The following is a 25288-nucleotide window of genomic DNA, read 5'->3' as shown; positions in this document are numbered from 1 at the left end:
CAGGTTGTCGCTTCTGATCCTTACAGATGTGGGCTTCTGTTCTGCACAGGTCGAGCCAGGGTCCAAACTTTGGAGTCCTGGCTGCTCCATCAGACAGAAATCAGTTCTCCCAGGCCCCCATCCCCTTGAAAGAAAAAGCAGTTGCTTCCATCCAAAACCTTTATTGAGTTTGTACCAGAATCCGTCTCCAGGCCTTCCCATGTCACTTGCCCATCACTCTGTTCTTGGCGGTGGTTCCCTGGTGGTTCTGGCTACAAGGGTTAGGCCCTAGGATATCTTGTTTTCTTTCTTACCCCAGTCCAGCTCACTGACTACCCTTAACCCTTCTAATCCCAGGATTCCCCTTCTCAACCTGGAGCCTTGGTAAGGAGTTGTGAGGTTTCCAGACTTGTCCATCCCTCCCTCTTCCCCACCACAAGCTCCAGGCCCCTAGGCCTCAGATAGATCCTCCTTGGGAGGTGCCTCTCCTGGTGGGGCCTCCTCAGGTGCTGGCCTGCGGGCAACCCATCCCTGTAGCCATGCTGTTTTTAACATCTCTTTCAGCCCACTGGGAAAGAGATAGCCCTGGGTCTCTCCTTCCCCATCAATGACCCCTCCAAGCCCCTCCAGTGCTGTTTGCAGGTACCGCAGGCCGAGGAGCACCAGAGCCTGTGGGGGAAGCAAGGGGAAAGAGTCAGAGAGAGTCAGCGTTTCCAGGAGGCCCAGCGTTGGAGGCAGGGAGGAGTCCCAGGTGGGAGGAGGCCTCAGATGCTTTGCTGACTCACCTGCAGTAGGAAGGTGACAGCCAGCATGCTACCCAGTGTGCCTGCCAAGTCCTGCAAGTGCTCCAGCAGCACCTCATGGCACCCTTGGGCCCAGAGGTTTTGGTTGGGTTGTCGGGGATCGAACAGGGGGTGGGCGTAGGAGTCTGAAAGATGGTTTTGCAGGCAAGGCCGGGGTGAGTGGGGGTTGCAGCAGGAGAAAGGGACTCCATCAGTCAGGTATAGGCCTTCCACATTGCTCTGGATCCGGCTGCAAACGGAGGGACAGAGGTTTTAGGATGTTTGGAGATAGAAGCCTGGGGGAGGAGGTGAGGGACACAGGTGTTTGAGAAGGGAAAAAGGATGGGAAAACATTTACTGACTGCTGGCTTATGTGCCAGCCAAGCATAATTCACTTTATCTTCACAATGACTCTATCAGATAGGTACTATTATCTCCATTTTACAGGTGAAGGAATGGGCCCAGGGTGGTTTGGTAACATGCCTGGGTTTCACAGCTAATAAATAGCAGAGCTGTAACCCGCCTCTCCGCTATTGTGCTCTACTTATTGCCTTTCTGGGCCAGGTGGGGTTTCAAGGCAGCAGGAGGGAGCCTGGCTAAGGAGGAGGAGGAGGAAGGGAGAAGCAAATCACTCACTCAACCACATCCTGGTCACTGGGGTCCAAGTAACGGCTGCTGACCCACTGGACCCCAAACCAATCCTTGTAGCCATGGCGCCCGCAGCAGTGGTACCTCAACTGTAGCTCATCCACCAGCCTTTTGTCCTGACAGTGCCCAGGCACCTCTGTGTCCCTGTAGTGAGCCAAGGCAGTCCCCAGGCCCTCCTCCAGCGCCTCATCCAGACTCCCAGGCAAAGCCAGGGCTAGGCCAAGGGCGAGGACCAGAAGCCCGCCACCAGCTGTGCCAGCCACCAGCAGTGGGCCCAGGACCCCTCTCCAGGGAGGGTATAGAGCTGCATTCAGACTTGCCCGGCTGGCTCCTGCACCCACTAGTCCTGTGCCCAGAGCCACCGCACCCGCTGCCAGGGAAGCCTGGGGTAGGGCAGGGAACTGACAGGAGGGAGCCAGGAAGGTGCCAAGGTGCCGCAGCTGGACCAGGAGGTGTCCGCTACAGAGGAGGATGAGGCCACCGGCCAGTGCCAGTAGCCAGGAGAGAAGCCAGAGCCCTTGTGCCAGGCGGATGCGGGGCTGCAGGGGCAGCACCAGGGGCAACACCGGCGCCATCTCCCATCTCTGCCCAAGGAAGTGCAGGGCTCTCGGGGATGGAAGCTGGCTGGGGCAGGATGCTGAGTCAGCCCGGAACGGCTTGAGCTGAGCTAATGCCACCCTGACCCCAATACCCTGAGCATCCTCCCAGCCTCAGCCTTAATAACCCGCCGCCCTGTCAGCCCCAATACAGGATGCCTCGGCCTTGCCCCTTAGGAGAAGCTCCGCCCCTAGGCCGAGGGCCCGTTTTGTGACCCCGCCCCTGCTCCTCGCGGAAGTGGTGGAGCTAGTCCGCTCAGCCCTCAGGGGCTTGGGGCTGGGGGGCGGAGACCTCGGGGCAGGCGTTCCCTCCCGCGTCCCATGGGAATCCGGGGGCGGGGATCCAGGAAGGGCCTGAAGCCGGAGGCCGCGAGCAGTCCAGGGGGTCAGCCGGCTGGCCCCGCCCCCGTACTGAGCGGTGAAGCCCGGACAGGGAGGGGTTACCAGGCGGCCCGGCCCCCCCGCCGTGGTCCGCCCCCCCCCGCCCCGCGCTTCCTGGCGGCTCCGCGTCCGGCGCCTGTTTGTGCTGCGGCGCCGTGGCCCCGGACGGCCCCGCCACCCCACCCCCGGGAGCCGAGAGCGGCCCCGGGAGAGTTCGAGGGCCCCGAAGGGTCCGGAGACTGTGGCCCTGGGCCCACAGCGCCCCCTCCAGGCTCCTTCCTCGCGCCCGACAGCGCCCCCGCGGGGTGGTGGTACGGCGCCCTTCGCGCGCGCCCCGGGGTGCTTCCCCTTCCCCTCTCCCCGGCCGTGGCCCCTGCGGCTTAGACGCCTCCTCCGCCGCCGCCGCTCGGAGCAACCCGGGGGCCGGATGGACGGGGCCGCGGGGCCCGGTGAGTACGGGGCGGGGCGGGCAGCGTGCCCCTTCCCGGAGCGCCCGGCCCGTCGGGCTCTGCCAGAGCTGGACCGATGTCTGGAGGCGTCCCCGCGTGCTCCTCTGCCCAGGGACTCCGAGCATCCTCCACAGTTCCTCCTTTAGCCCTCCCTAGTTACTCGGGTCTTGCTGTCACTTCGGGCTTCTCCAGCGTCATTCTACCCCCCACGTAACTCCAGACCCCTGGATGTTTCTCTGCTCCCTACGTTACTCCGGGCCTCTTCTCCTGGTATTTCAGGTCGTTTTCCTTCTAACCCCCACTGTTCCCCGAGACCTTCACTGTGACTCTGCTCACCACCCAAACCCCTCTCCTGTCACCCTGGATCTGTTTTCCTGTACTCTGGGTCCCCAGTATGACTCAATTCCCGTGCCCCGACCTCTCTCCCAGAGTTCCCCCCGCTCAGTTACTCCTGTTTCGCTGGAGACCTGAGCTTGCTGTGGGCGCGTGGGGAGGGAGGGCTGCCGTCCCTCCCCTCACCAGTGCGGTGCCTCTCTCTGTGGCTCCCACGTTCCTCGGCAGTACTTCATATCCCCCCCACCCCGCCCCATACTCCATGGTACTCCCAGTCTTTGCGGAGGCTGAGACGGCAGCAGGAAGGGAGCTTTGCCAGCTTTCTCGCCTGCCCTGCCAGGAGGAGGCCCTTGATCCTCTACCACCGTCTCCTCCCGTCTGGACGAGCATCCAAAGCTGGGACTGCTTGAAAGGGCAGTCCTGCTGGACACATGTAACGTTGTGAGGGGACAGAATCCCCTCTACGCTTTCCCCAGGTGGTGGGTACATTCTGAGTACTTCTTGCCCTTTTCCCAGGTGAGGGCCCTGCTCGGGAGGCCCTGCAGTCTCTGAGCCGGCGGCTTCGGGTGCAGGAGCAGGAGATGGAGCTGGTAAAGGCAGCCCTGGCAGAAGCCCTTCGCCTGCTGCGGCTGCAGGTGCCCCCCTCCTCCCTGCAGGAATCTGGCACACCAGCTCCTCCAGGGGACAGGTATGCATGTCAGCACACCCCCTTTTTCCTCCTTCCTGGGGCCTCTGGGGCTTCAGTTTAATTCACCATCTCTCCAGCAGTCTTGCAGCACCCCCAGGACTGCCACCCACCTGCACCCCCTCCTTGGTGAGCCGAGGCACCCAGACAGAGACAGAGGTGGAGCTCAAGTCACCCCCTGGACCCCCTGGCCTGAGCAATGGACCCCCAGCCCCTCAGGGAGCTAGCGAAGAGCCCAGTGGGACCCAATCTGAAGGAGGGGGCAGCAGCAGCAGTGGTGCTGGCTCGCCCGGGCCCCCGGGGATCCTCAGGCCCTTGCAGCCCCCACAGCGTGCTGACACGTAGGTGTCCTGTGGCCTCGTGGTGGAAGCTGGGAGAGGTGGTGGGATTTCGGAGTGCAATTGGAAGGAATGACCTTCACTGTGCCCCCACCAGGCCTCGAAGAAATTCTTCCTCCTCCTCATCCCCCTCAGAGCGGCCTCGGCAGAAGCTCTCCAGGAAGGCAATTTCCTCCGCCAACCTGTTAGTGCGGTCCGGGAGCACAGAGAGGTGGGTGAGGCTTCCCTCCAACCCACCCCGCCTCAGGGGCAGGCTCTTGACTTTCCACATCACCTCACATCCCTGGGTGGGGTGGGGGGACCTCATTGCCCAACAGGAAGAAAGCAACAAGTACTCCTGGGGCGCCTGCTGTGTACCGGGCACTGTGCTAAACCCTCGACCTCCTCCATTTCAGTCAGTCCCTACAACATCCTTGGGGGGTAGGTGGTCTCATGCTGTCCATTGCACAGGTGAGGAAGCAGGCTCAGAGAGGGTAAGTCATTTGCCTGGGGTCACACAACTTGAGTCAGGATTTGAACCTAACTTTTCCTGACTCCAGTTCCCCTACTCTTTCCACTACATCACAGCACACTTTCCGCGATCCCAAGAGGCTTTTCTAGAAGCTCCCATGACTTTCATGGATGCCTGTCCCTAGAGCTTCAGCCCTTTTTCCGCTGGATCTACCAAGTACCAATCTATTAATACTTACTTCTAGAGGGCAAGGGGACGTCCTGGTGACCGAACGTGGTAGCCTCAGAGTTTGTATGGGACCTAGGACACTCGAATGTTCATTCTAGCCTTGTCCTTGGCCTGTGCTTTATTCTCTGAAAAGATAGTATCACCTTACTGTTATCTAATGGCAGGGATCTCTGGAGAGATGTGGACTTTCTTGCTTACCTCCCGCATTCCTGAGAGGCAGGGCTGGTGTACATTCTGCACTCCCTTTGGTCCCATTTTACAGATGGGGAGATTAAAGGGTCAATAGTGAGGCCTCGTGGTGTGTACCTATAATCCCAGCTGCTGGGGCGGCTGAGGCAGGAGAATTGCTCGAACCCAGGAGGTGGAGGTTGCAGTGAGCAAAATTGCACCATTGCTCTCCAGCCTGGGTGACAGAGTAAGACCGGGGCCTGGTGGTCTGGAGGAGAGAAAGGGCTCTGGCACCCTGCACTGCCTCTTCCAAATTTTGTGGCCCTGTGCTGTGTGCTGAGCCCCTTCAGCCTCAATCTTCTCATCTCTTTTTTTTTTTTTTTGTTGAGACGGACTTTCGCTCTTGATACCCAGGCTGGAGTGCAATGGCGTGATCTTGGCTCACCGCAACCTCTGCCTCCTGGGTTCAAGCAATTCTCCTGCCTCAGCCTCCCGGGTAGCTGGGACTACAGGCATGCGCCACCATGCCCAGCTAATTTTTGTATTTTTAGTAGAGATGGGGTTTCACCATGTTGACCAGGATGGCCTCTATCTCTTGACCTCGTGATCCACCCGCCTCGGCCTCCCAAAGTGTTGGGATTACAGGCGTGAGCCACTGCGCCCGGCTTCTCATCTCTTAAATGGAACTAAAGTCTCCGTCTATTCTAGGGCCCTGATGCTCATGAAGCAAACTACAGGCTTGTGAGGTGACTGTGGTTTCTGCAGTGACCTCCTTTCTTGTGTCCTCCCTGTCCCCCCCCTTAGGTCTTGGGACCTGACCCCAATCCCTGTGCTTTCTCTCTTCCCAATAGCCGTGGGGGAAAAGACCCTCTCTCCAGCCCCGGGGGCCCTGGATCTCGGAGGAGCAATTACAATTTGGGTATGTACATAGGGACAGAGAGAAAAACTTGGATGGCAGGGTTAGGATTTGGGCTATAGCCCCAGGAGCTATTTTGGGCTGTGAGGTGTGGTGGGTAGAGTTCTGCTCTGTCTTTCCTGGAAGGGGGGCTGTGGGTGGTAGTTGACACCACCCTTTTTCTCTGTAGAAGGCATCTCAGTGAAGATGTTCCTTCGAGGTCGCCCCATTACCATGTACATCCCGTCTGGCATCCGCAGCCTTGAGGAGCTGCCCAGCGGCCCACCGCCAGAGACCCTCAGCCTTGACTGGGTGTATCCTGCCCCGTCCAGTCCCATAGGAACCACCTTTCTCACCTCAGGACCCTTCTTCCCTTTACAGTTTTCTCCTGGGTCTATGGGGACAAGGGGCCTTCTAAATCCTCTCCTACCATTATTCTTCCCCAGGCACTGCCAGCCAGAAGCTCTGTCTTTTTCCCCCCTTCCTCCTCCTGCCCTTGATCTAACCCTTTCCTTGACCGTGACCCCACCCCAGTTATGGGTACAGGGGTCGTGACTCCCGCTCTAATCTGTTTGTGCTGCGCTCTGGGGAGGTGGTCTACTTTATCGCCTGTGTGGTGGTGCTGTATCGGCCTGGAGGAGGCCCAGGGGGTCCTGGAGGCGGTGGCCAGAGACATTACCGGGGGCACACAGACTGCGTTAGATGGTGAGGGGCCTGGGGATGGTGGGCTTGGCAGGAAGAGGGTCTGGGAGGGTGGAGGAGCAGGAGGGAAGAGTCGCCTTGCTGGTCTGCAAGCTTGGAGAAGGTGTCTTGGATGGTCTGGAGAGACCCTTTCCCTAGAGTGTCTCCCCCTGCCTCAGCCTTGCTGTTCACCCTGATGGTGTTCGGGTAGCCTCGGGACAGACAGCTGGAGTGGATAAGGATGGAAAGGTAAGGCCAAAGTTGAGGAGCAGGCAGACACGCGGTAATCGCAGCCCAGCTTTTCTTTACACTGGTGACTCTTCCTCTTCCACCAGCCCCTGCAGCCTGTGGTTCATATCTGGGACTCGGAGACGCTGCTGAAACTGCAGGAGATTGGACTGGGGGCCTTCGAGCGGGGTGTTGGGGCTCTGGCCTTTTCAGCTGCGGTGAGCTGGCCCCGAAGCCTCTAGACCCCCATTCTTACCTAGGAACCCCACTTTTGCACGTCACCAGGAAGCCTTGGAAGTTCTGGCCTTCCTGAACCCCATCCAGCTGGTTCTCTTGGGAAAGGGACATGTGTCAAGTTCTCCTGTCCTCTCCATCTGTGACGGTACCTCCTAACCTAATGACCATGAACCCCTGGACCTCCAGGGCTCACTCTGCCCCTCCCATGTGTCACCTTTCTTAAGGATCAGGGTGCCTTTCTTTGTGTGGTGGACGATTCCAATGAGCACATGTTGTCGGTGTGGGACTGCAGCCGGGGAATGAAGCTGGCTGAGATCAAGGTGAGGAGTGCACGTGGCTTGGAAGGGCTCTGAGGTTGAGGGTGAGAGTGGTGGAGTACAGAGAGCTCCAGACTCACCCATACATTTCCTTCCTTTTTGGCTGGGTCACATGAGACAAATCTTCTAGCTCCTCTGAGTCTTAGTTTCTTCATTTGTGATATGGGTTCTGACCTCATGAGGGATAATGTATTAGGTATTAGGGTGATTAATTATGATTGACAGGGAATAGTGCTCTTAGGGGACCAGGGTCTTGAAAGAAGGGTTGTCCTGGGGTTCCTGGACTTCTGCCAGCCAGCTGTCATGATACAATTGAGGAGAGTCAAGTAGAAGGAAGGTACTCAGGGCTTGGGGTGGCTGAATCTAGTGTCTTCCCTTCAGAGTACAAATGACTCAGTCCTGGCTGTTGGCTTCAACCCTCGTGACAGCAGCTGCATCGTCACCAGTGGGAAATCTCACGTCCATTTCTGGAACTGGAGTGGTGGAGTAGGGGTTCCTGGGAATGGGAACCTTACACGGAAACAGGGAGTCTTTGGGGTGAGGCATGGATCAGTAGAAGATGATGGGGAGGGCAGAGTGGAAGAGGAAGTACTGGGCTGAGTACTGTAGACCCTAAGGTTCCCTAACCCCCACCTGCCCTGTGACTTTTTTTTTTTTTTTTTTTTTTTTTTTTATGATGGGGTTTCACCATGATGGCAAGGCTGGTCTTGAACGCCTGACCTTAGGTGATCCACCCACCTCGGCCTCCCAAAGTGCTAGGATTACAGGCGTGAGCCACTTTGCCCAACCGGCCTTTTTTTTTTTTTTGAGATGGAATCTTGCTCGTTGCCCAGGCTGGAGTGTAGTGGCAGGATCTCGGCTGACTGCAACCTCCACCTCCCAGGTTCAAGCAATTATCTTGCCTCAGCCTCTCGAGTAGCTGGGATTACAGATGCACGCCACCATACCTGGCTAATTTTTGAATTTTTAGTAGAGACAGAGTTTCATCATGTTGGCCAGGCTGGTCTCGAACTCCTGACCTTGTGATCCGCCCACCTGGGCCTCCTAAAGTTCTGGGATTACAGGCATGAGCCACCACACTTGGCTTTTTTTTTTTTTTTTTTTTTTTTTTTGAAACGGTGTGTTGCTCTTATCACCCAGGCTGGAGTGCAGTGGCACGATTGCAATCTCGGCTCACTGCAACCTCTGTCTCCTGGGTTCAAGCAATTCTTCCGCCTCAGCCTCCCAAGTAGCTGGGATTACAGGTACCTACCAGCATGCCCAGCTAAATTTTGTATTTTCAGTAGAGACAGATTTCACCATGTCTCATGCCTGGCCTCAGGTGACCCGCCTGCCTTGGCTTCCCGAAGTGCTGGGATTACAGGCATGAACCATTGCACCTGGCCTGCCCTGCCTGTGACTTTTAATCTTTGCCTTCCCCTTTGACCTCTGCTCTCTGCTCTCCCCTCACCCTAGAAATACAAGAAACCCAAATTTATCCCTTGCTTTGTATTCCTTCCGGATGGAGACATTCTCACTGGGGACTCAGAGGGGAACATTCTCACCTGGGGGCGGAGCCCTTCAGATTCCAAGACCCCAGGCAGGGGTGGGGCCAAAGGTATGTGGCTGGGGGTAGCATCTGGGAAGTCTAGTACTTCAGAGGGTCTGTGGGAACAGAGGAGAGGATTTTCCATTCCCCACCCCTTTTTTTTTTTTTTTTTGAGACAGAGTCTTACTCTGTTGCTTAGGCTGCAGTGCAGTCATGCGATCTCAGTTCACCGCAACCTCTGCCTCCCAGGTTCAAGCGATCCTCCCTCCTCAGCCTCCCAAGTAGCCGGGAGTACATGCACACGCCACCATGCCCGGCTAATTGTTGTCTTTTGTAGAGATGGGGTTTTAGCATGTTGGCCAGGCTGGTCTTGAACTTGAATCCAGGCAGAGCCTTTCAGATTCCAAGACCCCAGGCTAGTCTCGAACTCCCGACCTCAGGCTGCCTCGGCCTCCCAAAGTGCTGGGATTACAGGCGTGTCTGGCCAGGTTTCCCATCTTTTCACCTTGAGAGTTGATAATTCTCTGTGGGGGCTAGTCTAGAAGGGTGTGGGCAGCACAGCAAAGGAGAAAGGGCTGGAGCTTTGAGTTTGCCAGATCTCAGGCTCAAATTCCAGTTTTGTCATTAGTTATCTGGCCTTTAGGAAATTACTGCACTTCTTTGAGTCTCAGTTGTCCTGTTTGTAAAATGGGGAGAATAACAGATCTGTTGGCAATATGAGGATGAGAGATAGTAGTGAGTGCATTCATTAGCTGGGGGTTCTTACTCTATTGTGCTAGCCAAAGCTGGCCCTGCTTCTCACTCCCCTGTACCCCCAAAACATGACCTACTTGGGGCTTTGCCAACAGAGACCTATGGGATTGTGGCCCAGGCTCACGCTCATGAAGGCTCCATCTTCGCCTTGTGTCTTCGGCGGGACGGGACAGTGCTGAGTGGTGGCGGGCGGGACCGCCGGCTGGTACAGTGGGGGCCCGGGTTGGTGGCCCTCCAGGAAGCTGAGGTGAGGGCTGGGCTGGGGTCAAGGGAGCGAGGGGTAAAAGCAATGGTCAGTGGGCTCTTGACATCCTGCCATCACTGCAGATTCCTGAACACTTTGGGGCCGTGCGAGCCATTGCTGAAGGGCCTGGCTCTGAGCTGCTGGTGGGAACCACGAAGAATGCATTGCTGAGGGGAGATCTGGCCCAGGGCTTCTCCCCTGTAATCCAGGTTGGGGGTTAAGGGCTCAGGGAAGGAGGGGGCAAAGGGGTGTGAGAGAGGGGCAGGAGTGACAGTCATGCTCTGCTGTAGGGCCACACTGATGAGCTCTGGGGGCTCTGCACACACCCCTCCCAGAACCGCTTCCTTACCTGTGGCCATGACCGGCAGCTCTGCCTGTGGGATGGGGAGAGCCACGCGCTGGCCTGGAGCATCGACCTCAAGGTAGAGCCCTATGTCCCTGGATCCCCCATACCACCCCTACCAGGACTCCCATAGCCGGCACTCCTTCCCCAGCACCTTCCTCCTGCCTTCCAGAGGCAGCTAGTTTGTATTGGTAGGGCTGCACTGGCTACTCAAATATTAATTCTTCTGTACTGATTGGTAAAAGCTGATGCTTCTAATATTGCCTGGGCACTCCCCGACACCCCCAGAATCCCTCAGACTTCCTCTTGGTCCAGCATCTAAATGGTTGATCTCCAGCACAGCTGTTGGTCTCAGTTCTGTGGTTGAATATTTTGGTATCACTGCCTGCTTAGGTTCAGTGACACCCAGGCATCCCTTCCCTCTCTTCCCATCTTCTTGGGAGTAAGCGGCTTTGAAGTTATCAGGAGGACAAGGGGTCCATTGTGATTCCCTCACTAGAAAGGCATCTTCTTGAATTCGCCTTCTCCCCTCTCCCAGGAGACTGGTCTCTGTGCTGACTTCCACCCGAGTGGGGCAGTTGTGGCTGTAGGACTGAACACAGGGAGGTGAGAGGGAGCCAGGACTCCCAGAAGGGAAAGCAGGGAGGTCTGGGAAGGGTTCCTAGTATGGGGGAGTGGGAAAGAGTGACCACCTCTGCCCAGGAGCCACCTGCGTCTTGGGACTTCTCCATGCCTCTCCCTACAGCCCCTGCCGCCTGGGCTCCCCTCCTCTCTGATGGTAATCGTTTCTCCCCCTCCCCCAACCACTGTCTCCTCCAAGCCTGGGACTGGAGGAGGTGGCAGCCCAGGATAGAGAAGCAGTGGGAATGGGAGGGGCATAGCAGAGACAAACACTGAGAAGTGACAGGCTTACAGCCTGCACAGGGCCTTTGTAGTCAGCCCCTGGTCTGTAGTTTCTGATTCCTTTTTAGATGGCATTAGAAGCCCCTCAGTCTTTTTTTTTTTTTTTTTTTTTTTTTTTAGACGGAGTTTTGCTCTTGTTACCCAGGCTGGAGTGCAATGGCGTGATCTCTGCTCACCGCAACCTCCGCCTCCTGGGTTCAGGCAATTCTCCTGCCTCAGCCTCCTGAGTAGCTGGGATTACAGGCACGCGCCACCATGCCCAGCTAATTTTTTGTATTTTTAGTAGAGACGGGGTTTCACCATGTTGACCAGGATGGTCTCGATCTCTTGACCTTGTGATCCACCCGCCTTGGCCTCCCAAAGTGCTGGGATTACAGGCATGAGCCACCGCGCCTGGCCCCTGGAAGCCCCTCAGTCTTTATCTGCACTTAGCTCCTTCTCATGTCTCAGCATAAGAATGCAGTGGTGGCAGAGCGCGATGGCTCATGCTTGTAATCCTAGCACTTTGGGAGCAGAGGTGGGTGGATCACTTGAGGTCAGGAGTTCAAAACCAGCCTGGCTAACATGGTGAAACCTCATCTCTACTTAAAAAAAAAAAAAAAATTAGCTGGGCATGGTGGTACACACCTGTAATTCCAACTACTCAGGAGGCTGATACAAGAATGACTTGAACCCCGGGAAGTGGAGGTTGCAGTGAGATCTTGCTACTGCACTCCAGCCTGAGTGATAGAGCAAGACTGTCTCAAAAAAGAGAGGAGAGAGAGAGAGAGAGAGAGAGAGAGAGAAAGAGAAAACTAAAAAAAAAAGAATGCGCCGGCTGGGCGCGGTGGCTCAAGCTTGTAATCCCAGCACTTTGGGAGGCCGAGGCGGGTGGATCACGAGGTCGAGAGATCTAGACCATCCTGGTCAACATGATGAAACCCCGTCTCTACTAAAAATACAAAAAATTAGCTGGGCATGGTGGCGCGTGCCTGTAATCCCAGCTACTCAGGAGGCTGAGGCAGGAGAATTGCCTGAACCCAGGAGGCAGAGGTTGCAGTGAGCCGAGATCGCGCCATTGCACTCCAGCCTGGGTAACAAGAGCGAAACTCCGTCTCAAAAAAAAAAAAAAAAAAGAATGCAGTTGTGACCTGTCTTCTACATCTGTCTTTCTGTGTGTCTCTGAGCTTCGATTTGCCGCCCCCCAAGCCTGCCCAGGGTGGCCTCCCTGGGGGTCTCCCCACATCCTGCCTTTTTGCCTTCCTATCTGCCTCCACTTCCCTCCCTTCCAGGTGGTTGATTTTGGACACAGAGACCAGAGAAATCGTGTCTGATGTCATCGATGGCAATGAGCAGCTCTCAGTGGTCCGGTATAGCCCAGGTGGGAGCCACCCCCACCCTGGACTCACAGGGGTCCCTGGCTCTTCCCTTTCTTAGTGACTGTATTTGCAGATGGGTTGTACCTGGCCATTGGTTCCCATGACAACGTGATCTACATCTATAGTGTTTCCAGTGATGGTGCCAAATCCAGCCGCTTTGGCCGCTGTATGGTGAGGAAGTTGGGGCATATGGTGGGCATGATAACAGCTGGGAAACTCACAGGGTTCTGATGCATCAAGGGGGCTCTGGGGATGGGAAAGGGATGGGACACTGTAAAACTCTTGACCTTTGCTCCCAGGGACACTCCAGCTTCATCACTCATCTTGACTGGTCCAAGGATGGGAATTTCATCATGTCCAATTCTGGGGACTATGAGATTCTTTACTGTGAGTGGCAGTGAAACAGGACGTGGGGAGAGGGTAATTGGAGTGGGTTTTATTTGTAGGGGGCTCTTGTAGGTGTTGTCAGATAAGGAAGTGGAGATGGGGTTGATGTGGAGCTGGAATTGTACATAGGAGAAATTTTGTGATTTTAAACCAACTAGTTTCATGGTCCACGTGTGGTTGACTGGAGGGAGTTGAAAAATGCTCCAAGAGGCCGGGCGCGGTGGCTCAAGCCTGTAATCCCAGCACTTTGGGAGGCCGAGGCGGGTGGATCACGAGGTCAAGAGATCGAGACCATCCTGGTCAACATAGTGAAACCCCGTCTCTACTAAAAATACAAAAAATTAGCTGGGCATGGTGGCGCGTGCCTGTAATCCCAGCTACTCAGGAGGCCCAGACAGGAGAATTGCCTGAGCCCAGGAGGCGGAGGTTGCGGTGAGCCGAGATCGCGCCATTGCACTCCAGCCTGGGTAACAAGAGCGAAACTCCGTCTCAAAAAAAAAAAAAAAAAAGAAAAGAAAAAAAAATGCTCCAAGAAAAGTTTGGGAAAAGTTTCTCAGGGCAAGTGTGGAGGACTTATCTATGGAGGAGGAACTCACGGAAGCTGTTAGAACTTGAACCAGAGCTCAGTACTGACGCACACAGGGTGGGTTGCACAGTGGGAGGGGGGAGATGCTACTACTGTGACCAGATCACCTGCCATTGCCGGGTCTCATGCCAGTCTTTACAATCTGGCTTTCCATGGCATCTTCCTGACTGAGAGCAGGGTGAGAGCTGAACTGGGCGGGCTCCTTCTCCCCAGGGGACGTGGCTGGAGGCTGCAAGCAGCTGAAGAATCGCTATGAGAGCCGAGACCGGGAGTGGGCTACGTACACCTGTGTGCTGGGCTTTCATGTCTATGGTGAGCAGGGGCGTGGAACCCTGCTGGAGGGGTGGGGGACAAGGTGGAGCCCAGTTTGGGCTCGGAACGCTGGGCGTGTGTTGTTGGGTGGGAGTCCAGAAACCTGAAGATCCAGCCTAGGAGGCCCCCCCGGCCCTCGGGACCGGGAAGGCTTGCCTCGAACGCGGCAGTGGGTGGCCGTGGCTGCCGGAGCGCCTGAAATAGTGCAGCTCTGGGCCGTGGGTGGCAGTGGGGAGGAGGTCGGGCTGAGGCCGGCCGCTGTGCTAGGCGTGTGGCCGGACGGCTCCGATGGGACCGACATCAACTCCCTGTGCCGCTCCCACAACGAGCGCGTGGTGGCGGTGGCCGACGACTTCTGCAAAGTGCATCTCTTCCAGTACCCGTGCGCTCGTGCCAAGGTGAGGCCGCGGGGGCCTCCGGGGCGGGGGTGGGGCAGGACAGGACGGGTGGGCCCGAGGGCTCCACCGCCACCGCAACTCCCTTCCCTCCTGCCCAGGCGCCGAGCCGCATGTACGGGGGCCACGGCAGCCACGTGACCAGCGTCCGGTTCACGCACGACGACTCGCACCTCGTCTCGCTGGGCGGCAAGGACGCCAGCATCTTCCAGTGGCGAGTGCTGGGCGCCGGGGGCGCGGGGCCAGTGCCCGCCACGCCCTCTCGAACCCCCTCCCTGTCCCCCGCCTCCTCGCTCGACGTTTGATCGCTGCCTGGCGGACCAACTGGCTGGAGGCGTGGACCCACCCCGCCCTGCCCCGCCCTAGTCCCCATAGACCAGGGGCCGACTCCTCGACTGACTTTGAGACATTCCCGATCGCGCGTTTCCCCGGAGGGCGCGAAGGGCGCCTCTGCACACACTGTTTAGACCCGCTGGCTGAGCTGGGCAGCCCCAGCCTAGGCCTTGACTCCCGCTGCCTGCTGAGGGGCAATAAACCAGAACCAAAGTCGCCTCCCGGTGCTTTTGTGGGGCGCTGCTGGGCGCCTCCGGGGCCTTGTGGGGTGGGGACGAAGGAAAAGAGGCGTGCGAAAAGGGTTAGGGAGCGTAGACCATTTATGCAAATAACAGGCAAAGCCGCTTGCAAATAACCTGGCGAAGCGCGAAGGCGCGCGAGTCTTTCCGGGCGGCAGGAGAACCTGCAGGGACCCAGCGAGGACACAGTTAAGTCCGACTTCTCTCCCGCCCTCGGAAAAGGCGGTGGGGCCGAGCTGCGACGGAAATAGCCGAGTGCCGGGCCGCGGTTGGCCGACGGGATCCGAACTTCTTCCGGAAGTAGCCGATCTGCAGGGTCTCGCTCTACGACCTGAGCCGAGCGGTGGGCCTTGTTCTCCGGCTCGGCCGAAGGTGTTCCGGAAGGAGGCGAACCCCGAGGCGGGCCGGGCAAGCCTTCCCCGCGGCCGGCAGATCCTAACGACTAGTGGGACTCGGCGGGGGCGGGGGTAGCTGGAGCTTGGCTTTGGCCTGGCAGGAGTCGAGCTCGTTCCGGAAGAAGCCGAGAGGACCGGGGCCGGCCTCAGCGTCCCGGGAGTGGGGCGATATCTACGGCGGCGACAACGCGGGCCGGGATGAACCGCGACGGCTGAGGCAGTGGAGGTGCCGGCTGCGCGGGCCCCATTGAGACTCCCTTGAAGCTCCAGCCCCACGCTCGGGGCTTTGCCTCGAGCCCAGCCCTGCCCCCGCGAGCCTTCCGGACCCCTTTGTACGGCCGGAGGCGGCGGCGGGAACGGCCATGGCGGCCAACATGTACCGGGTTGGGGGTGAGTACCGGGTGCAGGGGTGCGGGGCCCGGGGCGGGAGAGGTTGGGGTCGGGACTGGAGGGGCTCCGCACCGGGTGGCGCGGGGCGCCGCGTCTGGGGCAGCGTGGACCCGAGCGCGGACCGGAACCGGAACCGGGAGACTGGGAGCGGGGAAGCGAGGGTGCGGGGACGGGGACGGCGACGGCGACGCGGCAGGGTGCCGAGACTCCCGGAGAGAAGCTGCGAGCAGCCCCGACGGCACTCTCAGGGCTGCGTCGGGGGCTCCCTGGGGCACAGAGTGGGCTTTGGAAACTGGTTCTGAAGGAGCTGACCTGTTAGGAAGTGGACGCAAGGGGCTGGGGCGACGGCTTTGCCACCGCGGGGGAGCCGCCCGGAGGTTTCCTCTTCCCAGGCGTTATTGTGCGCCTCGGTTCGAAAAGGTCGGGGCCCAGCGCTAGCGCGAACAATGACTTCGCCGCGACTGGGCTGCAACTCATAGCTGAGTTGTGGGGACTGCAGGGGAACCCCTGCTTCTTGCCTGTTCCTTAAGGCTTACTTTTCAGTGAAGGATCTGATTTTAGAACTAGGTGGGGTGGGGGTGGGGAACATCCTTATTTTCTCTTAGTCTTTCCACTTTCACATCTCAGCGCCGTCTCTACCTGGATCTTTATCTTCTTTTGGTCCACTCAGGCCAACTTTCTCTCCTACTCTAGTGCTCTGTGTCTCCCGTCTCGTCCTCTGATCTTCGTGGTTCTTCCCCCTCCCCTCCCTTACAGATTACGTCTATTTTGAGAACTCCTCCAGCAATCCTTACCTGGTTAGACGGATTGAGGAGCTCAACAAGGTGAGTGGAGCAGAATCCCTCGCCCTCCCTCCCCCAGTGGTCTCTTTCTTCTGAGGTTTCTAACTTCTGGTGGAAGCGAGGACTCTATGCTAAGTATCCATTCATATTCATCCATTCATTGGATGTATTTAGGAAAGGCTATTGAGAGCTTAGCAGGAACTTTACTATTCTGTCTCTTGGGGGCAAAGGAAAGGGATTTGGAAGTCTGTCCTTGAAAGTAAGTCTTCACTCCTATTTTCTTGGGATTTTTTATTTAGGTCCCTCTGAAACTTACTGTCATTTGTCTCTTTGTGCATTTCTGTACCCAGATGATCAATTTTTTCACTGTTACATTTTTTTTTTTTCTCTCCTTAGACTGCAAATGGAAATGTGGAGGCAAAGGTTGTCTGTCTTTTCCGGCGCAGGGACATTTCTAGTAGCCTCAACAGCCTGGCTGATAGTAATGCCAGTGAGTATCTTCATCCTTTCTTTTCCCCCTCCCCCTGATCTGAGGCCTGGGCATGTCCCTGCAGGAGTTTCTCCTGGTAGCATGCCCAAGGCAGAGGTGTGAGTTTAGGGGTGGGAAATGCCTGGTCTGAGGAGGGAGGCCTGTTTTTACACGTTGGGGGTGGAAGCAGGGTGGAGAGATTGTGATAAGGAAAGCTATAATATGGTTTGTGTATGAGTGTAAGAGAGAGATGGTAATGTTTATTTAGGGGATGAGGATGAACTTTAGAGAAGCAGAATGCTTTGCTAAAGGGGGACAGTTTGGGGTACATTGAAACAGTAGGTGGTGACTGAAGGTCAAGGTGAAGAGGAAGAGATTGTACTGAGAGGCCCGTGTAACAGGGAAGTAGGTTCATTTTGTAATCACAAGGTGGTAGGTATACCTGGAAGCTGGAAGATGGTAGGAAAGTTTTCTTGCACTTTTCATTTCTTACCTCACCCATTTCCTGGCCCCCACTCCATTTTACATCTTCCCCTTTTCATTTTGCCCTGTCTTCATTCTCTTTAAGCTCTCGTCGTTGTCTTCTTTTTTTTTTTTTAAAAAAAAAAAAAAAAAAAAAAAACAACATGTTTTCCTCAGCTTATTTTTCCTTTCCTGCTTTGGTTTTCTTTCTCCTTCCTTTTGTTCCACCTTTATAAATTTTCCTTTTTCAGACTGTTCTGGGTGAGAAGGGGTTAAGGAGGATCCCAGCTTACCAAGTTCCTTGGCCCTTTAGGGTTTCCAGCCCCATCTGGCAGGGGCTGACCTTGGCCTTGTCCAATCAGAATGGGTGTTGGGGGTGTGGTCCCCCTTGCCTTAGCACAGGGTTTCCGGAGCACACAGGCCAGGGGTGGAGCCTACTGCACAACCCCCTCTTCTCCCTGAGGTTGGGAACAATGCACCAATGAGCCTGGGCCTGAGGCTCTTCTGTCCCCTCCCACTTTGGTTGGCGCCTAGCCAGGTTAACCCCTTCCACAAGGTTTCAGGGCAAGCTGCAGCTCCTTGGGGAGGAAGGTGTTGGCACTAGCTTGAGAGGTGTTGTCCTTGAAAACCCCAGGAACTATTGTTAGCCAAGTAGAAAATGAGAGATAGTTAGGGCCACGTGTGATGTTTTAGAGCAGAATCTCCTGAAATTGAAACGAATTGTAAACAGTCTTGTGTGATACTTTTTCATTTCATTGGGTTCCTGGATCTCAGGCTGGTTTAACAAGAAAGTGTGATGTTCTTGCTGGCCTGTTGTGGACTTTGAGTGGTGTCTGAGCATTGGCAGCTGGGTAGGGATGTATTTCTACAGCATTCTTCGTACTTTCAGCAGTTATTCCCTAAGAGCATTACTGATAGAGTTGGGAGCATCTATGATGAGGCATAGAGCTAAGAAAGAAAGCTGGGGCCGGGTGCGGTGTCTCACGCCTATAGTCCCAGCACTTTGGGAGGCCAAGGCAGGCAGATCATGAGGTCAGGAGTTCAAGACCAGCCTGACCAACATGGTGAAACCTCATCTCTACTAAAAATATGAAAATTATCTGGGTGTGGTGGTGGGCACCTGTAATTCCAGCTACTCGGGAAGCTGAGGCAGGAGAATCGTTTGAACCTGGGAGGCAGAGGGTGCAGTGAACCAAGATTGTGCCATTGCACTCCAGCTTGGGCAACAGAGCGAGACTCTACCTCAAAAAAAAAAAAAAAAAAAAAAAAAAGAAAAAAAAGAAAAAGCTGGTAGGATAAGGGTATAGAAGGCAGATGCCTGGGAAATGTGTGAAAAAACAGCTGACATAGGAAATATTTTTTCTGAGTTAGAGTTTCCAGGGTGGTGTCTTGCTGGATTCGTTTCTGATTTTGTTTCTTCCTCCTTAATCTCCCAGGGGAGTTTGAAGAGGAATCAAAGCAGCCAGGTGTGTCTGAGCAGCAGCGCCATCAACTGAAGCACCGGGAACTTTTCCTTTCTCGGCAATTTGAATCATTACCAGCCACCCACATACGGTATAGGACAACTGGGGCCAGTATAGCCTGCATGCGCTTAGGTGGAAGGTAGAGAGAAGGAGGTGGTGTTCAGAGATGCTGTGGAGAGGGAGAGTGGGGCTCACCAGGGTTTTCCGATCTATCTCCTATAGGGGGAAATGCAGTGTGACCCTCTTGAATGAGACAGATATCTTGAGCCAGTATCTGGAAAAGGAGGTGAGAAAGAGATGTTGGGAGAAGAGGGAGGGGAATGGGTATTGCCCCCAAAAGGGAGGGGGAAAGGAGAATAGTGATGAGGTACAGGGTTGCCAGACTGCCTATATTGGAAACTCGGATACACCTCCCTCCCTGCCGCCTCTGTGGATTTCTGCCCTGCTTACCTTGTCTCTCCCCAACTCCAGGACTGCTTTTTTTACTCACTGGTGTTTGACCCTGTGCAGAAGACACTTCTAGCTGATCAGGGCGAGATCAGAGTTGGTTGCAAATACCAAGCTGAGATCCCAGATCGCCTGGCAGAGGGTAAGCAACAGGACAGACTGTACAGCTACCAGGTTAGCTAATTCCAAGGGGCACTTTAGTGTTATAGTCTCTGTCAATGGCATCACCTGGGGTGGTGTATGGCACAGTCCACAGGGCTCTCTGCTGTGACCCTGACAGGATGGGACCTTAGGAACCTGAAAAGAGCAAATCGGCACACTTGGGAATTTTGGGAGCTGGTAGAATCCAAGCAGACGAAGAGGAAGGAGGAGGTGTTATTGTGCGTGAAAAGACCGACTATTTCCCCTTACCCTCTCCCTGTTGATGCCATTGTTCTGTTCCCCAGGAGAATCTGATAATCGGAACCAACAGAAGATGGAGATGAAGGTCTGGGACCCAGACAACCCTCTCACAGACCGGCAGATCGACCAGTTTCTCGTGGTGGCCCGGTGAGGGGTGGGTGGATGGGGAACATGGGCTGGGGGAGGTGTGGACCTTGTTCTGAGTCCCATGGTTTTTAGAGATGGACTTTATTTCTTTCATTGGCATTGATGTTTTCCTTCTTTCTCCTCTGGCTTAGTTACCCAGCCCATTTGGGCTTTCTTCTTTCGCTTTTGACTTCTCAATTTTTTCCTTAGGGCTGTGGGAACCTTTGCAAGAGCCCTAGATTGCAGCAGCTCCATCCGGCAGCCCAGCTTGCACATGAGTGCAGCTGCTGCTTCCCGAGATATCACCCTGGTGAGCAGAAGTTGGTGGGTAGTTGGCCAGGCTGGGCTTTCTGGGGACTTGCAGAGCCTGGGGACAGGAGAGGAGGGTATCTCTGAGGGAGTGGGAATGTTTTAAGGAGCAGCAAGGGGCCAGGTGCCGTGGTTCACACATGTGATCTCAGCACTTTGGGAGGCTGAGGTGGGCATATTACAAGGTCAGGAGTTTGAGACCAGCCTGGCCAATATGGTGAAACCCTGTCTGTACTATAAATACAAAAATTAGCTGGGTGTCGTGGTATGTGCCTGTAGTCCCAGCTACTCAGGAGGCTGAGGCAGATGAATTGCTTGAACCCAGGAGGTGGAGGTTGCAGTGAGCTGAGGTCATGCCACTGCACTCCAGTCTGGGTGACAGAGCGAGACTCCGTCTCTTTATTTATTTTTATTTATATATGTATATTTTTATCACCTCCCCCCGCCCCGACTCCGTCTCAAAAAAAAAGAGAAAAAAAGCAAAAGGAGCAGCAGCAAGGGAATGGTGCCAAAAGTTTCAGGTCCTCAGTTGTTCTCCATCTTACCTGTAGTTTCACGCCATGGATACTTTGCAAAGGAACGGCTATGACCTGGCTAAGGCCATGTCGACCCTGGTACCCCAGGGAGGCCCGGTGCTGTGTCGGGATGAGATGGAGGAATGGTCAGCCTCAGAGGCCATGCTATTTGAGGAGGCCCTAGAGAAGTATGGGAAGGACTTCAACGATATTCGCCAGGATTTTGTAAGTGGATGGGGCTAGGAGGAGAGGTGGGAGAGATGACAGGTGAGGGAACCGGGACCTGGGGGCAGATACCAGCTCATTCTTCTTCCCTCTGCCCGCCTTAGCTACCCTGGAAGTCACTCGCCAGCATAGTCCAGTTTTATTACATGTGGAAAACCACAGACCGGTATATTCAGCAGGTATCATCTGAGCTGGGGAGGGTGGACCGGAGGCCACCTGCTGACCTCTGCTTTTGAAGTTGATGACATTCTCCCTGCTGTGAGGCTCTGATCCTTTTTTTTTTTTTTTTTCCTTCCTGCAGAAAAGATTGAAAGCCGCTGAAGCAGACAGCAAACTGAAACAGGTCTACATCCCCACCTAGTAAGTGGTGGGCAGGGGAGACCAGAGTGTTTTCCTTCCCTTCCCTTGACTTGTGCCTCTCTCAGTGATTAGGGGTGGGCAGGAGGTAGGGTCAAACTGAGAGTGGAAATTGATTCTTTTCCTTGACCAGTTTCTTGATTTTTTTTCCTCTTCTCCTCACCTCCCCCATTAGCACTAAGCCAAACCCTAACCAGATCATTTCTGTGGGTTCAAAACCTGGCATGAATGGGGCTGGATTTCAGAAGGGCCTGACTTGTGAGAGTTGCCACAGTGAGTGACGGGCACAGGGATGCTGGGGCGAGGTGGAAGGCCTGCGGGGGCTCAGGAACCTGTGGGGCTCAGGTAGCATGCTTCTTCCCTGTCCCCTCTCCATGCGCTACAGCCACACAGTCTGCTCAGTGGTATGCCTGGGGCCCACCTAACATGCAGTGCCGCCTCTGTGCTTCCTGTTGGATTTACTGGAAGAAGTACGGGGGACTGAAGACCCCAACTCAGCTTGAGGGGGCCGCTCGGGGCACCACGGTAAGGACCAGTGGGAGGAAAAGTAGGGGAGAGCAGTAAGCATATTGATGTGAGCTTAGGTGAAGGCCAGAATACCCAACTCTTTACATGGTGATCGTTTGATGGGCAGGGGGTACTTGATGCTGGTTGGAGAGACACTAGGCCAGGAGGTCAGTAAAGAGATTAGGCAGGAATAAATTGTCCTCTGGAGGGAATGGAAGAAAGAAGGGAGCCTCAGTGCTGATTTCTGTTCTCTCCCTTTCCTATGCTCTTCTTCTAGGAACCACACTCGAGGGGTCATTTGTCCAGACCTGAAGCTCAAAGTCTCTCTCCTTACACAACCAGCGCTAACCGGGCCAAGCTACTGGCTAAAAACAGGCAAACTTTCCTGCTTCAGACCACGAAGCTGACCCGTCTTGCCAGACGCATGTGCAGGGACCTATTACAGCCAAGGAGGGCTGCCCGACGACCTTATGCTCCTATCAATGCCAATGCCATCAAAGCAGAGTGTAAGGGCAGGGAGTGGTGGGGCTGGTGGTTTAGAGTTGCTCTGCCCAGAGACCAGTGTTTCTCTGGATGTTTAATGACAGGCAGGATAGTAGGCTACGGAGATTTTTTTTAAGATTAGACTTGGCTTCTGGCCTCAGAGGAGACCTGAATGGTGAAGCCCTTCACAAGCTTTCATCTTTGTTCTCCAGGCTCCATTCGACTTCCTAAGGCAGCAAAGACTCCATTGAAGATTCACCCTCTGGTGCGGCTGCCCCTGGCAACTATCGTCAAAGATCTGGGTATGGGATGGGGACCAGTGAGGGTGGCGTCAGGCTCCCAGTCCCTTCCCTATCAGACATCTTCTCACCCTTTGCTTTTTTTCTTAGTGTCCTCAGAGAGTTAGTCTAAAAAAATGCACTTTTGTTGTTTAATAATTTTTTTGGTAAACTATTCAGTATTACTGTATTGATTTGATAAGGTCATACTGATAACTGAAATATACTAGTGATAGCTTGCCAGAACCTTCCCCCATTGCGACTTTCGGGGATGCCCAGGTAAACTGCTGGTCCAGGGAAGAGAGATGGAAGTAACAAAGGGGAACTGTGTAGGGAAGTAAAGGTGCAAAACTGTACTATTTTTTTTTTTCAGTGGCCCAGGCACCCCTGAAACCAAAAACACCTCGGGGTACCAAGACGCCGATCAACAGAAACCAGCTGTCCCAGAACCGAGGACTGGGGGGCATTATGGTGAAACGAGCCTATGAGACTGTGAGTTGACAGAAAAGGGTGGGCCAAGCTGAATTGGGTGGGCTTTTGTTTCTCATAGGAGTCTGAGAGGGTCCTTTCCCTCATTGTGTCATCCTACCCTTTTCCAGATGGCAGGGGCAGGGGTTCCTTTCTCTGCCAATGGAAGGCCTCTGGCTTCAGGGATTCGTTCAAGCTCACAGCCAGCAGCCAAACGTCAAAAACTAAACCCAGCTGATGCACCGAATCCTGTGGTGTTTGTGGCCACAAAAGATACTAGGTAGGCAGTCCACCGTGGGAGGGGCTAAGAGGGATGGTCCAGGCTGGTGAATGTGGGGAGTAGCAGTATCAGAGCAAGAGCTCCAGGAACGTTGTGGATGCAGGGTGGGGATGCCAGAGGAGAATGGGCCAGAAGGCAGAACTGCAGTGGGCAATGTGGGGCTTCCTCTGGGGGTCTTAGTGTTCTCTAAGCCTTTTCTGTTTCCCACTTGCTCTTTCTGGCCAGGGCCCTACGCAAGGCTCTGACACACCTGGAAATGCGGCGAGCTGCTCGCCGACCCAACTTACCCCTGAAGGTGAAGCCAACGCTGATTGCAGTGCGGCCCCCAGTCCCTCTACCTGCACCCTCACATCCTGCCAGCACCAATGAGCCTATTGTCCTGGAGGATTGAGCACCTGTCGGGAAGGGAGGTGGGCTGAGAGGTAGAGGGTGGATGCCCAGGGCACCGGAACCTCCCTTCCCTTTCCTGTCAAAGGGAGTGAGGAGTGAATAAAGGAAGGGAGCAAGTGTGTGTGTGTGTCCCTGGAGGGGTTGGGCGCCCTCTGGTGTTACCACCTCGAGACTTGTCTCCTCAAGCCTCCGTGCTTGCTGATGGAGGACAGACTGCAGGAACTTGGCCCATGTGGAAACCTAGCCTGTTTTGGGGGGTAGGACCCACAGATGTCTTGGACAGTTTTGGGGGGGAGGGTTTTTTAATTTTTTAAAAATTTTGCCTCCCTTTGTGAAAGGGGATGGGAAGGGGAAGAGTACACAGATATCAGGTGGTGGTACCTGGTTGGGGGAGGGGGGCATGCACTGCCATGTCTTTTTTTTTTTTTTTTTCCTAATTGGGGGTTTCTCTTTCTGTCCGGTGTCCGGACTTTCCTAATTGGAGTTTGAGGCCCCTAAGCTGGCATCAACCCCAGGCCACGCTCGCTCTTTCCTTCCCTCCCTTCCCCCTCCGCCTTTTGTACACCAGTTCTCAGAAATAAAGATCTTTTGTCCGTTTTTTTAACCTCGGATTCTGTAATTGGTTCTTATAGTAACAAATAAAAAGCTGTTTTCTTCAGCTTCTCCTGGCTCAGCTGTTCTCTGCCATGGGTGTGTGTTGTGTGTGTGTAGGGGGTGTCTTTGAGAGAGAAAATAAAGGACAAAGGACAACAAAGGCAGTCCAGATGGTTCTTACCCTGGGAACGGCTTATGAGATACGCAGCCTGGACTGAGGCGACTTGCTCCAGCTAGCCTTTTGGTGGGACCCAAACTGCTCCCTAGCTCCCAGTGGTGCTGGAGCCCAAGCACCATCTTGTCCCAGATTCGTTCAAAGGAGTTGAGATGAGCTTTCTGGGTGGCTGGTAGCCTCCATAGGAAAGGGGACTGGAGGTGTTTCTTCCTCTGTTTCCCACCTCTTACTCCCCTCTCCCTTTTACTTAAGGAATTCTGGAAGTTGCTAGCAGCCAGGTTAAGATGTATACCACCTTAGTGGTGGTGGTGGTGGTGGTGGGGTTAAAGGAGGAGCTTCTCACCTAGCTGTGTGGTGTTACTTGGCAGGTGAGAATTCTACCACTGAACGACCCGAGCACCTCTGGGTGTATGTTTACAGCCTGCTTGCTGCTTCAGGAGCCTCAAGGCCAGCCTCAGCAACTGCCTTGATATCCTGATCCACTGTAGCACCATTTCCTGCCTTAAAGGTTTGGGACACTGAAATTAGATGCCTGAGCTGGGCCCATTAGAAGGAACACCTTAGGGGAGAGAACAAGAAGTTCAGCCTACTGTGTGCTCCTTGGGCACTTCCTTTAGAGATGGGGAACAGCCTCAGCACTTGTGACTTGCTCACTGTCGCCTTAAGTCCATTTCTCTTTGCACCATTCAAAGCTGTGGGCTGATAACTACAGTACAAGCTGCTGAGCCCATCTGATGGTCCTCTCCACCTTGTTACGGTCCCTGTCCCTTGGGCATCCCCAGCTCCCGTAGTCCCACACTGTCCTGAGCCTACATCTCGGCGGTGTTTGGAGGAACTGACAATTACACCTCCTAGGGTTCGACAGCATTTGTCCCATCCAGTGTCTTCACTAGGTTACCAGCACTCGGTTTTGTCTTGTCGCACTGCTCCGAGGTGCGACAGTGGCTCTGGCACCTCTAGAGTACAGCACGCAGCCCATTACTGCGGAAGGAAT

General features: G+C 55.1%; 3 protein-coding genes across 7 annotated transcripts; 2 read left to right on the top strand and 1 right to left on the bottom strand.

Moving 5' to 3' along the window:
• Nucleotides 1-145: 145 nt before the first annotated feature.
• ROM1 (retinal outer segment membrane protein 1) lies at nt 146-2391 on the bottom strand. Its single transcript, XM_003920231.3, has 3 exons — nt 1398-2391; nt 765-1011; nt 146-648 (listed from the first exon to the last, which is right to left on the bottom strand). The coding sequence occupies exons 1-3, from the start codon at nt 1982-1984 to the stop codon at nt 430-432; spliced, it is 1053 nt and encodes a 350-aa protein (XP_003920280.1). The 5' UTR covers nt 1985-2391; the 3' UTR covers nt 146-429.
• A 58-nt stretch (nt 2392-2449) lies between these two features.
• On the top strand, nt 2450-15029 carry EML3 (EMAP like 3). 4 transcript variants are annotated; one of them, XM_039470555.2, is made up of 22 exons: nt 2450-2835; nt 3685-3856; nt 3937-4194; nt 4289-4402; nt 5890-5957; nt 6124-6247; nt 6468-6638; nt 6794-6863; nt 6950-7060; nt 7304-7399; nt 7778-7933; nt 8852-8993; nt 9773-9924; nt 10005-10130; nt 10212-10343; nt 10803-10870; nt 12439-12527; nt 12599-12696; nt 12825-12912; nt 13712-13810; nt 14140-14208; nt 14307-15029. In XM_039470555.2, exons 1-22 carry the CDS (start codon nt 2814-2816, stop codon nt 14891-14893), a joined length of 3012 nt encoding a protein of 1003 aa, XP_039326489.2. In that variant the 5' UTR covers nt 2450-2813; the 3' UTR covers nt 14894-15029. The 4 variants fall into 4 exon arrangements, with proteins under 4 accessions (XP_039326489.2, XP_039326488.2, XP_039326491.2 ...); XM_039470554.2 differs by having other exon boundaries at nt 3934-4194; nt 14307-15028; XM_039470557.2 differs by having other exon boundaries at nt 14078-14208; nt 14307-14754.
• A 73-nt stretch (nt 15030-15102) lies between these two features.
• MTA2 (metastasis associated 1 family member 2) lies at nt 15103-24183 on the top strand. Of its 2 annotated transcripts, none has more exons than XM_003920228.4 (18): nt 15103-15562; nt 16319-16386; nt 16741-16834; nt 18712-18829; nt 18961-19024; nt 19210-19327; nt 19632-19734; nt 19924-20023; nt 20574-20762; nt 20867-20941; nt 21064-21122; nt 21295-21392; nt 21505-21644; nt 21904-22132; nt 22322-22411; nt 22761-22879; nt 22987-23135; nt 23361-24183. In XM_003920228.4, the coding sequence occupies exons 1-18, from the start codon at nt 15535-15537 to the stop codon at nt 23524-23526; spliced, it is 2007 nt and encodes a 668-aa protein (XP_003920277.1). In that variant the 5' UTR covers nt 15103-15534; the 3' UTR covers nt 23527-24183. The 2 variants fall into 2 exon arrangements, with proteins under 2 accessions (XP_003920277.1, XP_039326493.1); XM_039470559.2 differs by lacking the exon at nt 15103-15562 and adding an exon at nt 15754-15982.
• Nucleotides 24184-25288: the final 1105 nt, after the last annotated feature.

The sequence above is a fragment of the Saimiri boliviensis genome, chromosome 6 (genome assembly GCF_048565385.1).
Source record: "Saimiri boliviensis isolate mSaiBol1 chromosome 6, mSaiBol1.pri, whole genome shotgun sequence".
Classification (NCBI taxonomy): domain Eukaryota; kingdom Metazoa; phylum Chordata; class Mammalia; order Primates; family Cebidae; genus Saimiri; species Saimiri boliviensis.
The sequence above is the reverse complement of the archived record's forward strand: the minus strand, read 5'-3'. Positions and strand labels throughout refer to the sequence as shown.

Bases quoted from the DNA above. Each gene is read 5' to 3' on its own strand.
- ROM1 (XM_003920231.3), bottom strand. From the start codon at position 1,984: ATGGCGCCGGTGTTGCCCCTGGTGCTGCCCCTGCAGCCCCGCATCCGC. The intron at 1,012-1,397 runs GTGAGTGATTTG...CTCCGTTTGCAG, and splicing joins AGTGACCAGGATGTGGTTGA to CCGGATCCAGAGCAATGTGG. The intron at 649-764 runs GTGAGTCAGCAA...CTTCCCCCACAG, and splicing joins CTGTCACCTTCCTACTGCAG to GCTCTGGTGCTCCTCGGCCT.
- EML3 (XM_039470554.2), top strand. From the start codon at position 2,814: ATGGACGGGGCCGCGGGGCCCG. The intron at 4,195-4,288 runs GTAGGTGTCCTG...TGCCCCCACCAG, and splicing joins CCCCCACAGCGTGCTGACAC to GCCTCGAAGAAATTCTTCCT. The intron at 12,697-12,824 runs GTGAGGAAGTTG...CTTTGCTCCCAG, and splicing joins GCCGCTTTGGCCGCTGTATG to GGACACTCCAGCTTCATCAC.
- MTA2 (XM_003920228.4), top strand. From the start codon at position 15,535: ATGGCGGCCAACATGTACCGGGTTGGGG. The intron at 19,735-19,923 runs GTGAGGGGTGGG...TTTTTTCCTTAG, and splicing joins CAGTTTCTCGTGGTGGCCCG to GGCTGTGGGAACCTTTGCAA. The intron at 23,136-23,360 runs GTAGGCAGTCCA...CTTTCTGGCCAG, and splicing joins GTGGCCACAAAAGATACTAG to GGCCCTACGCAAGGCTCTGA.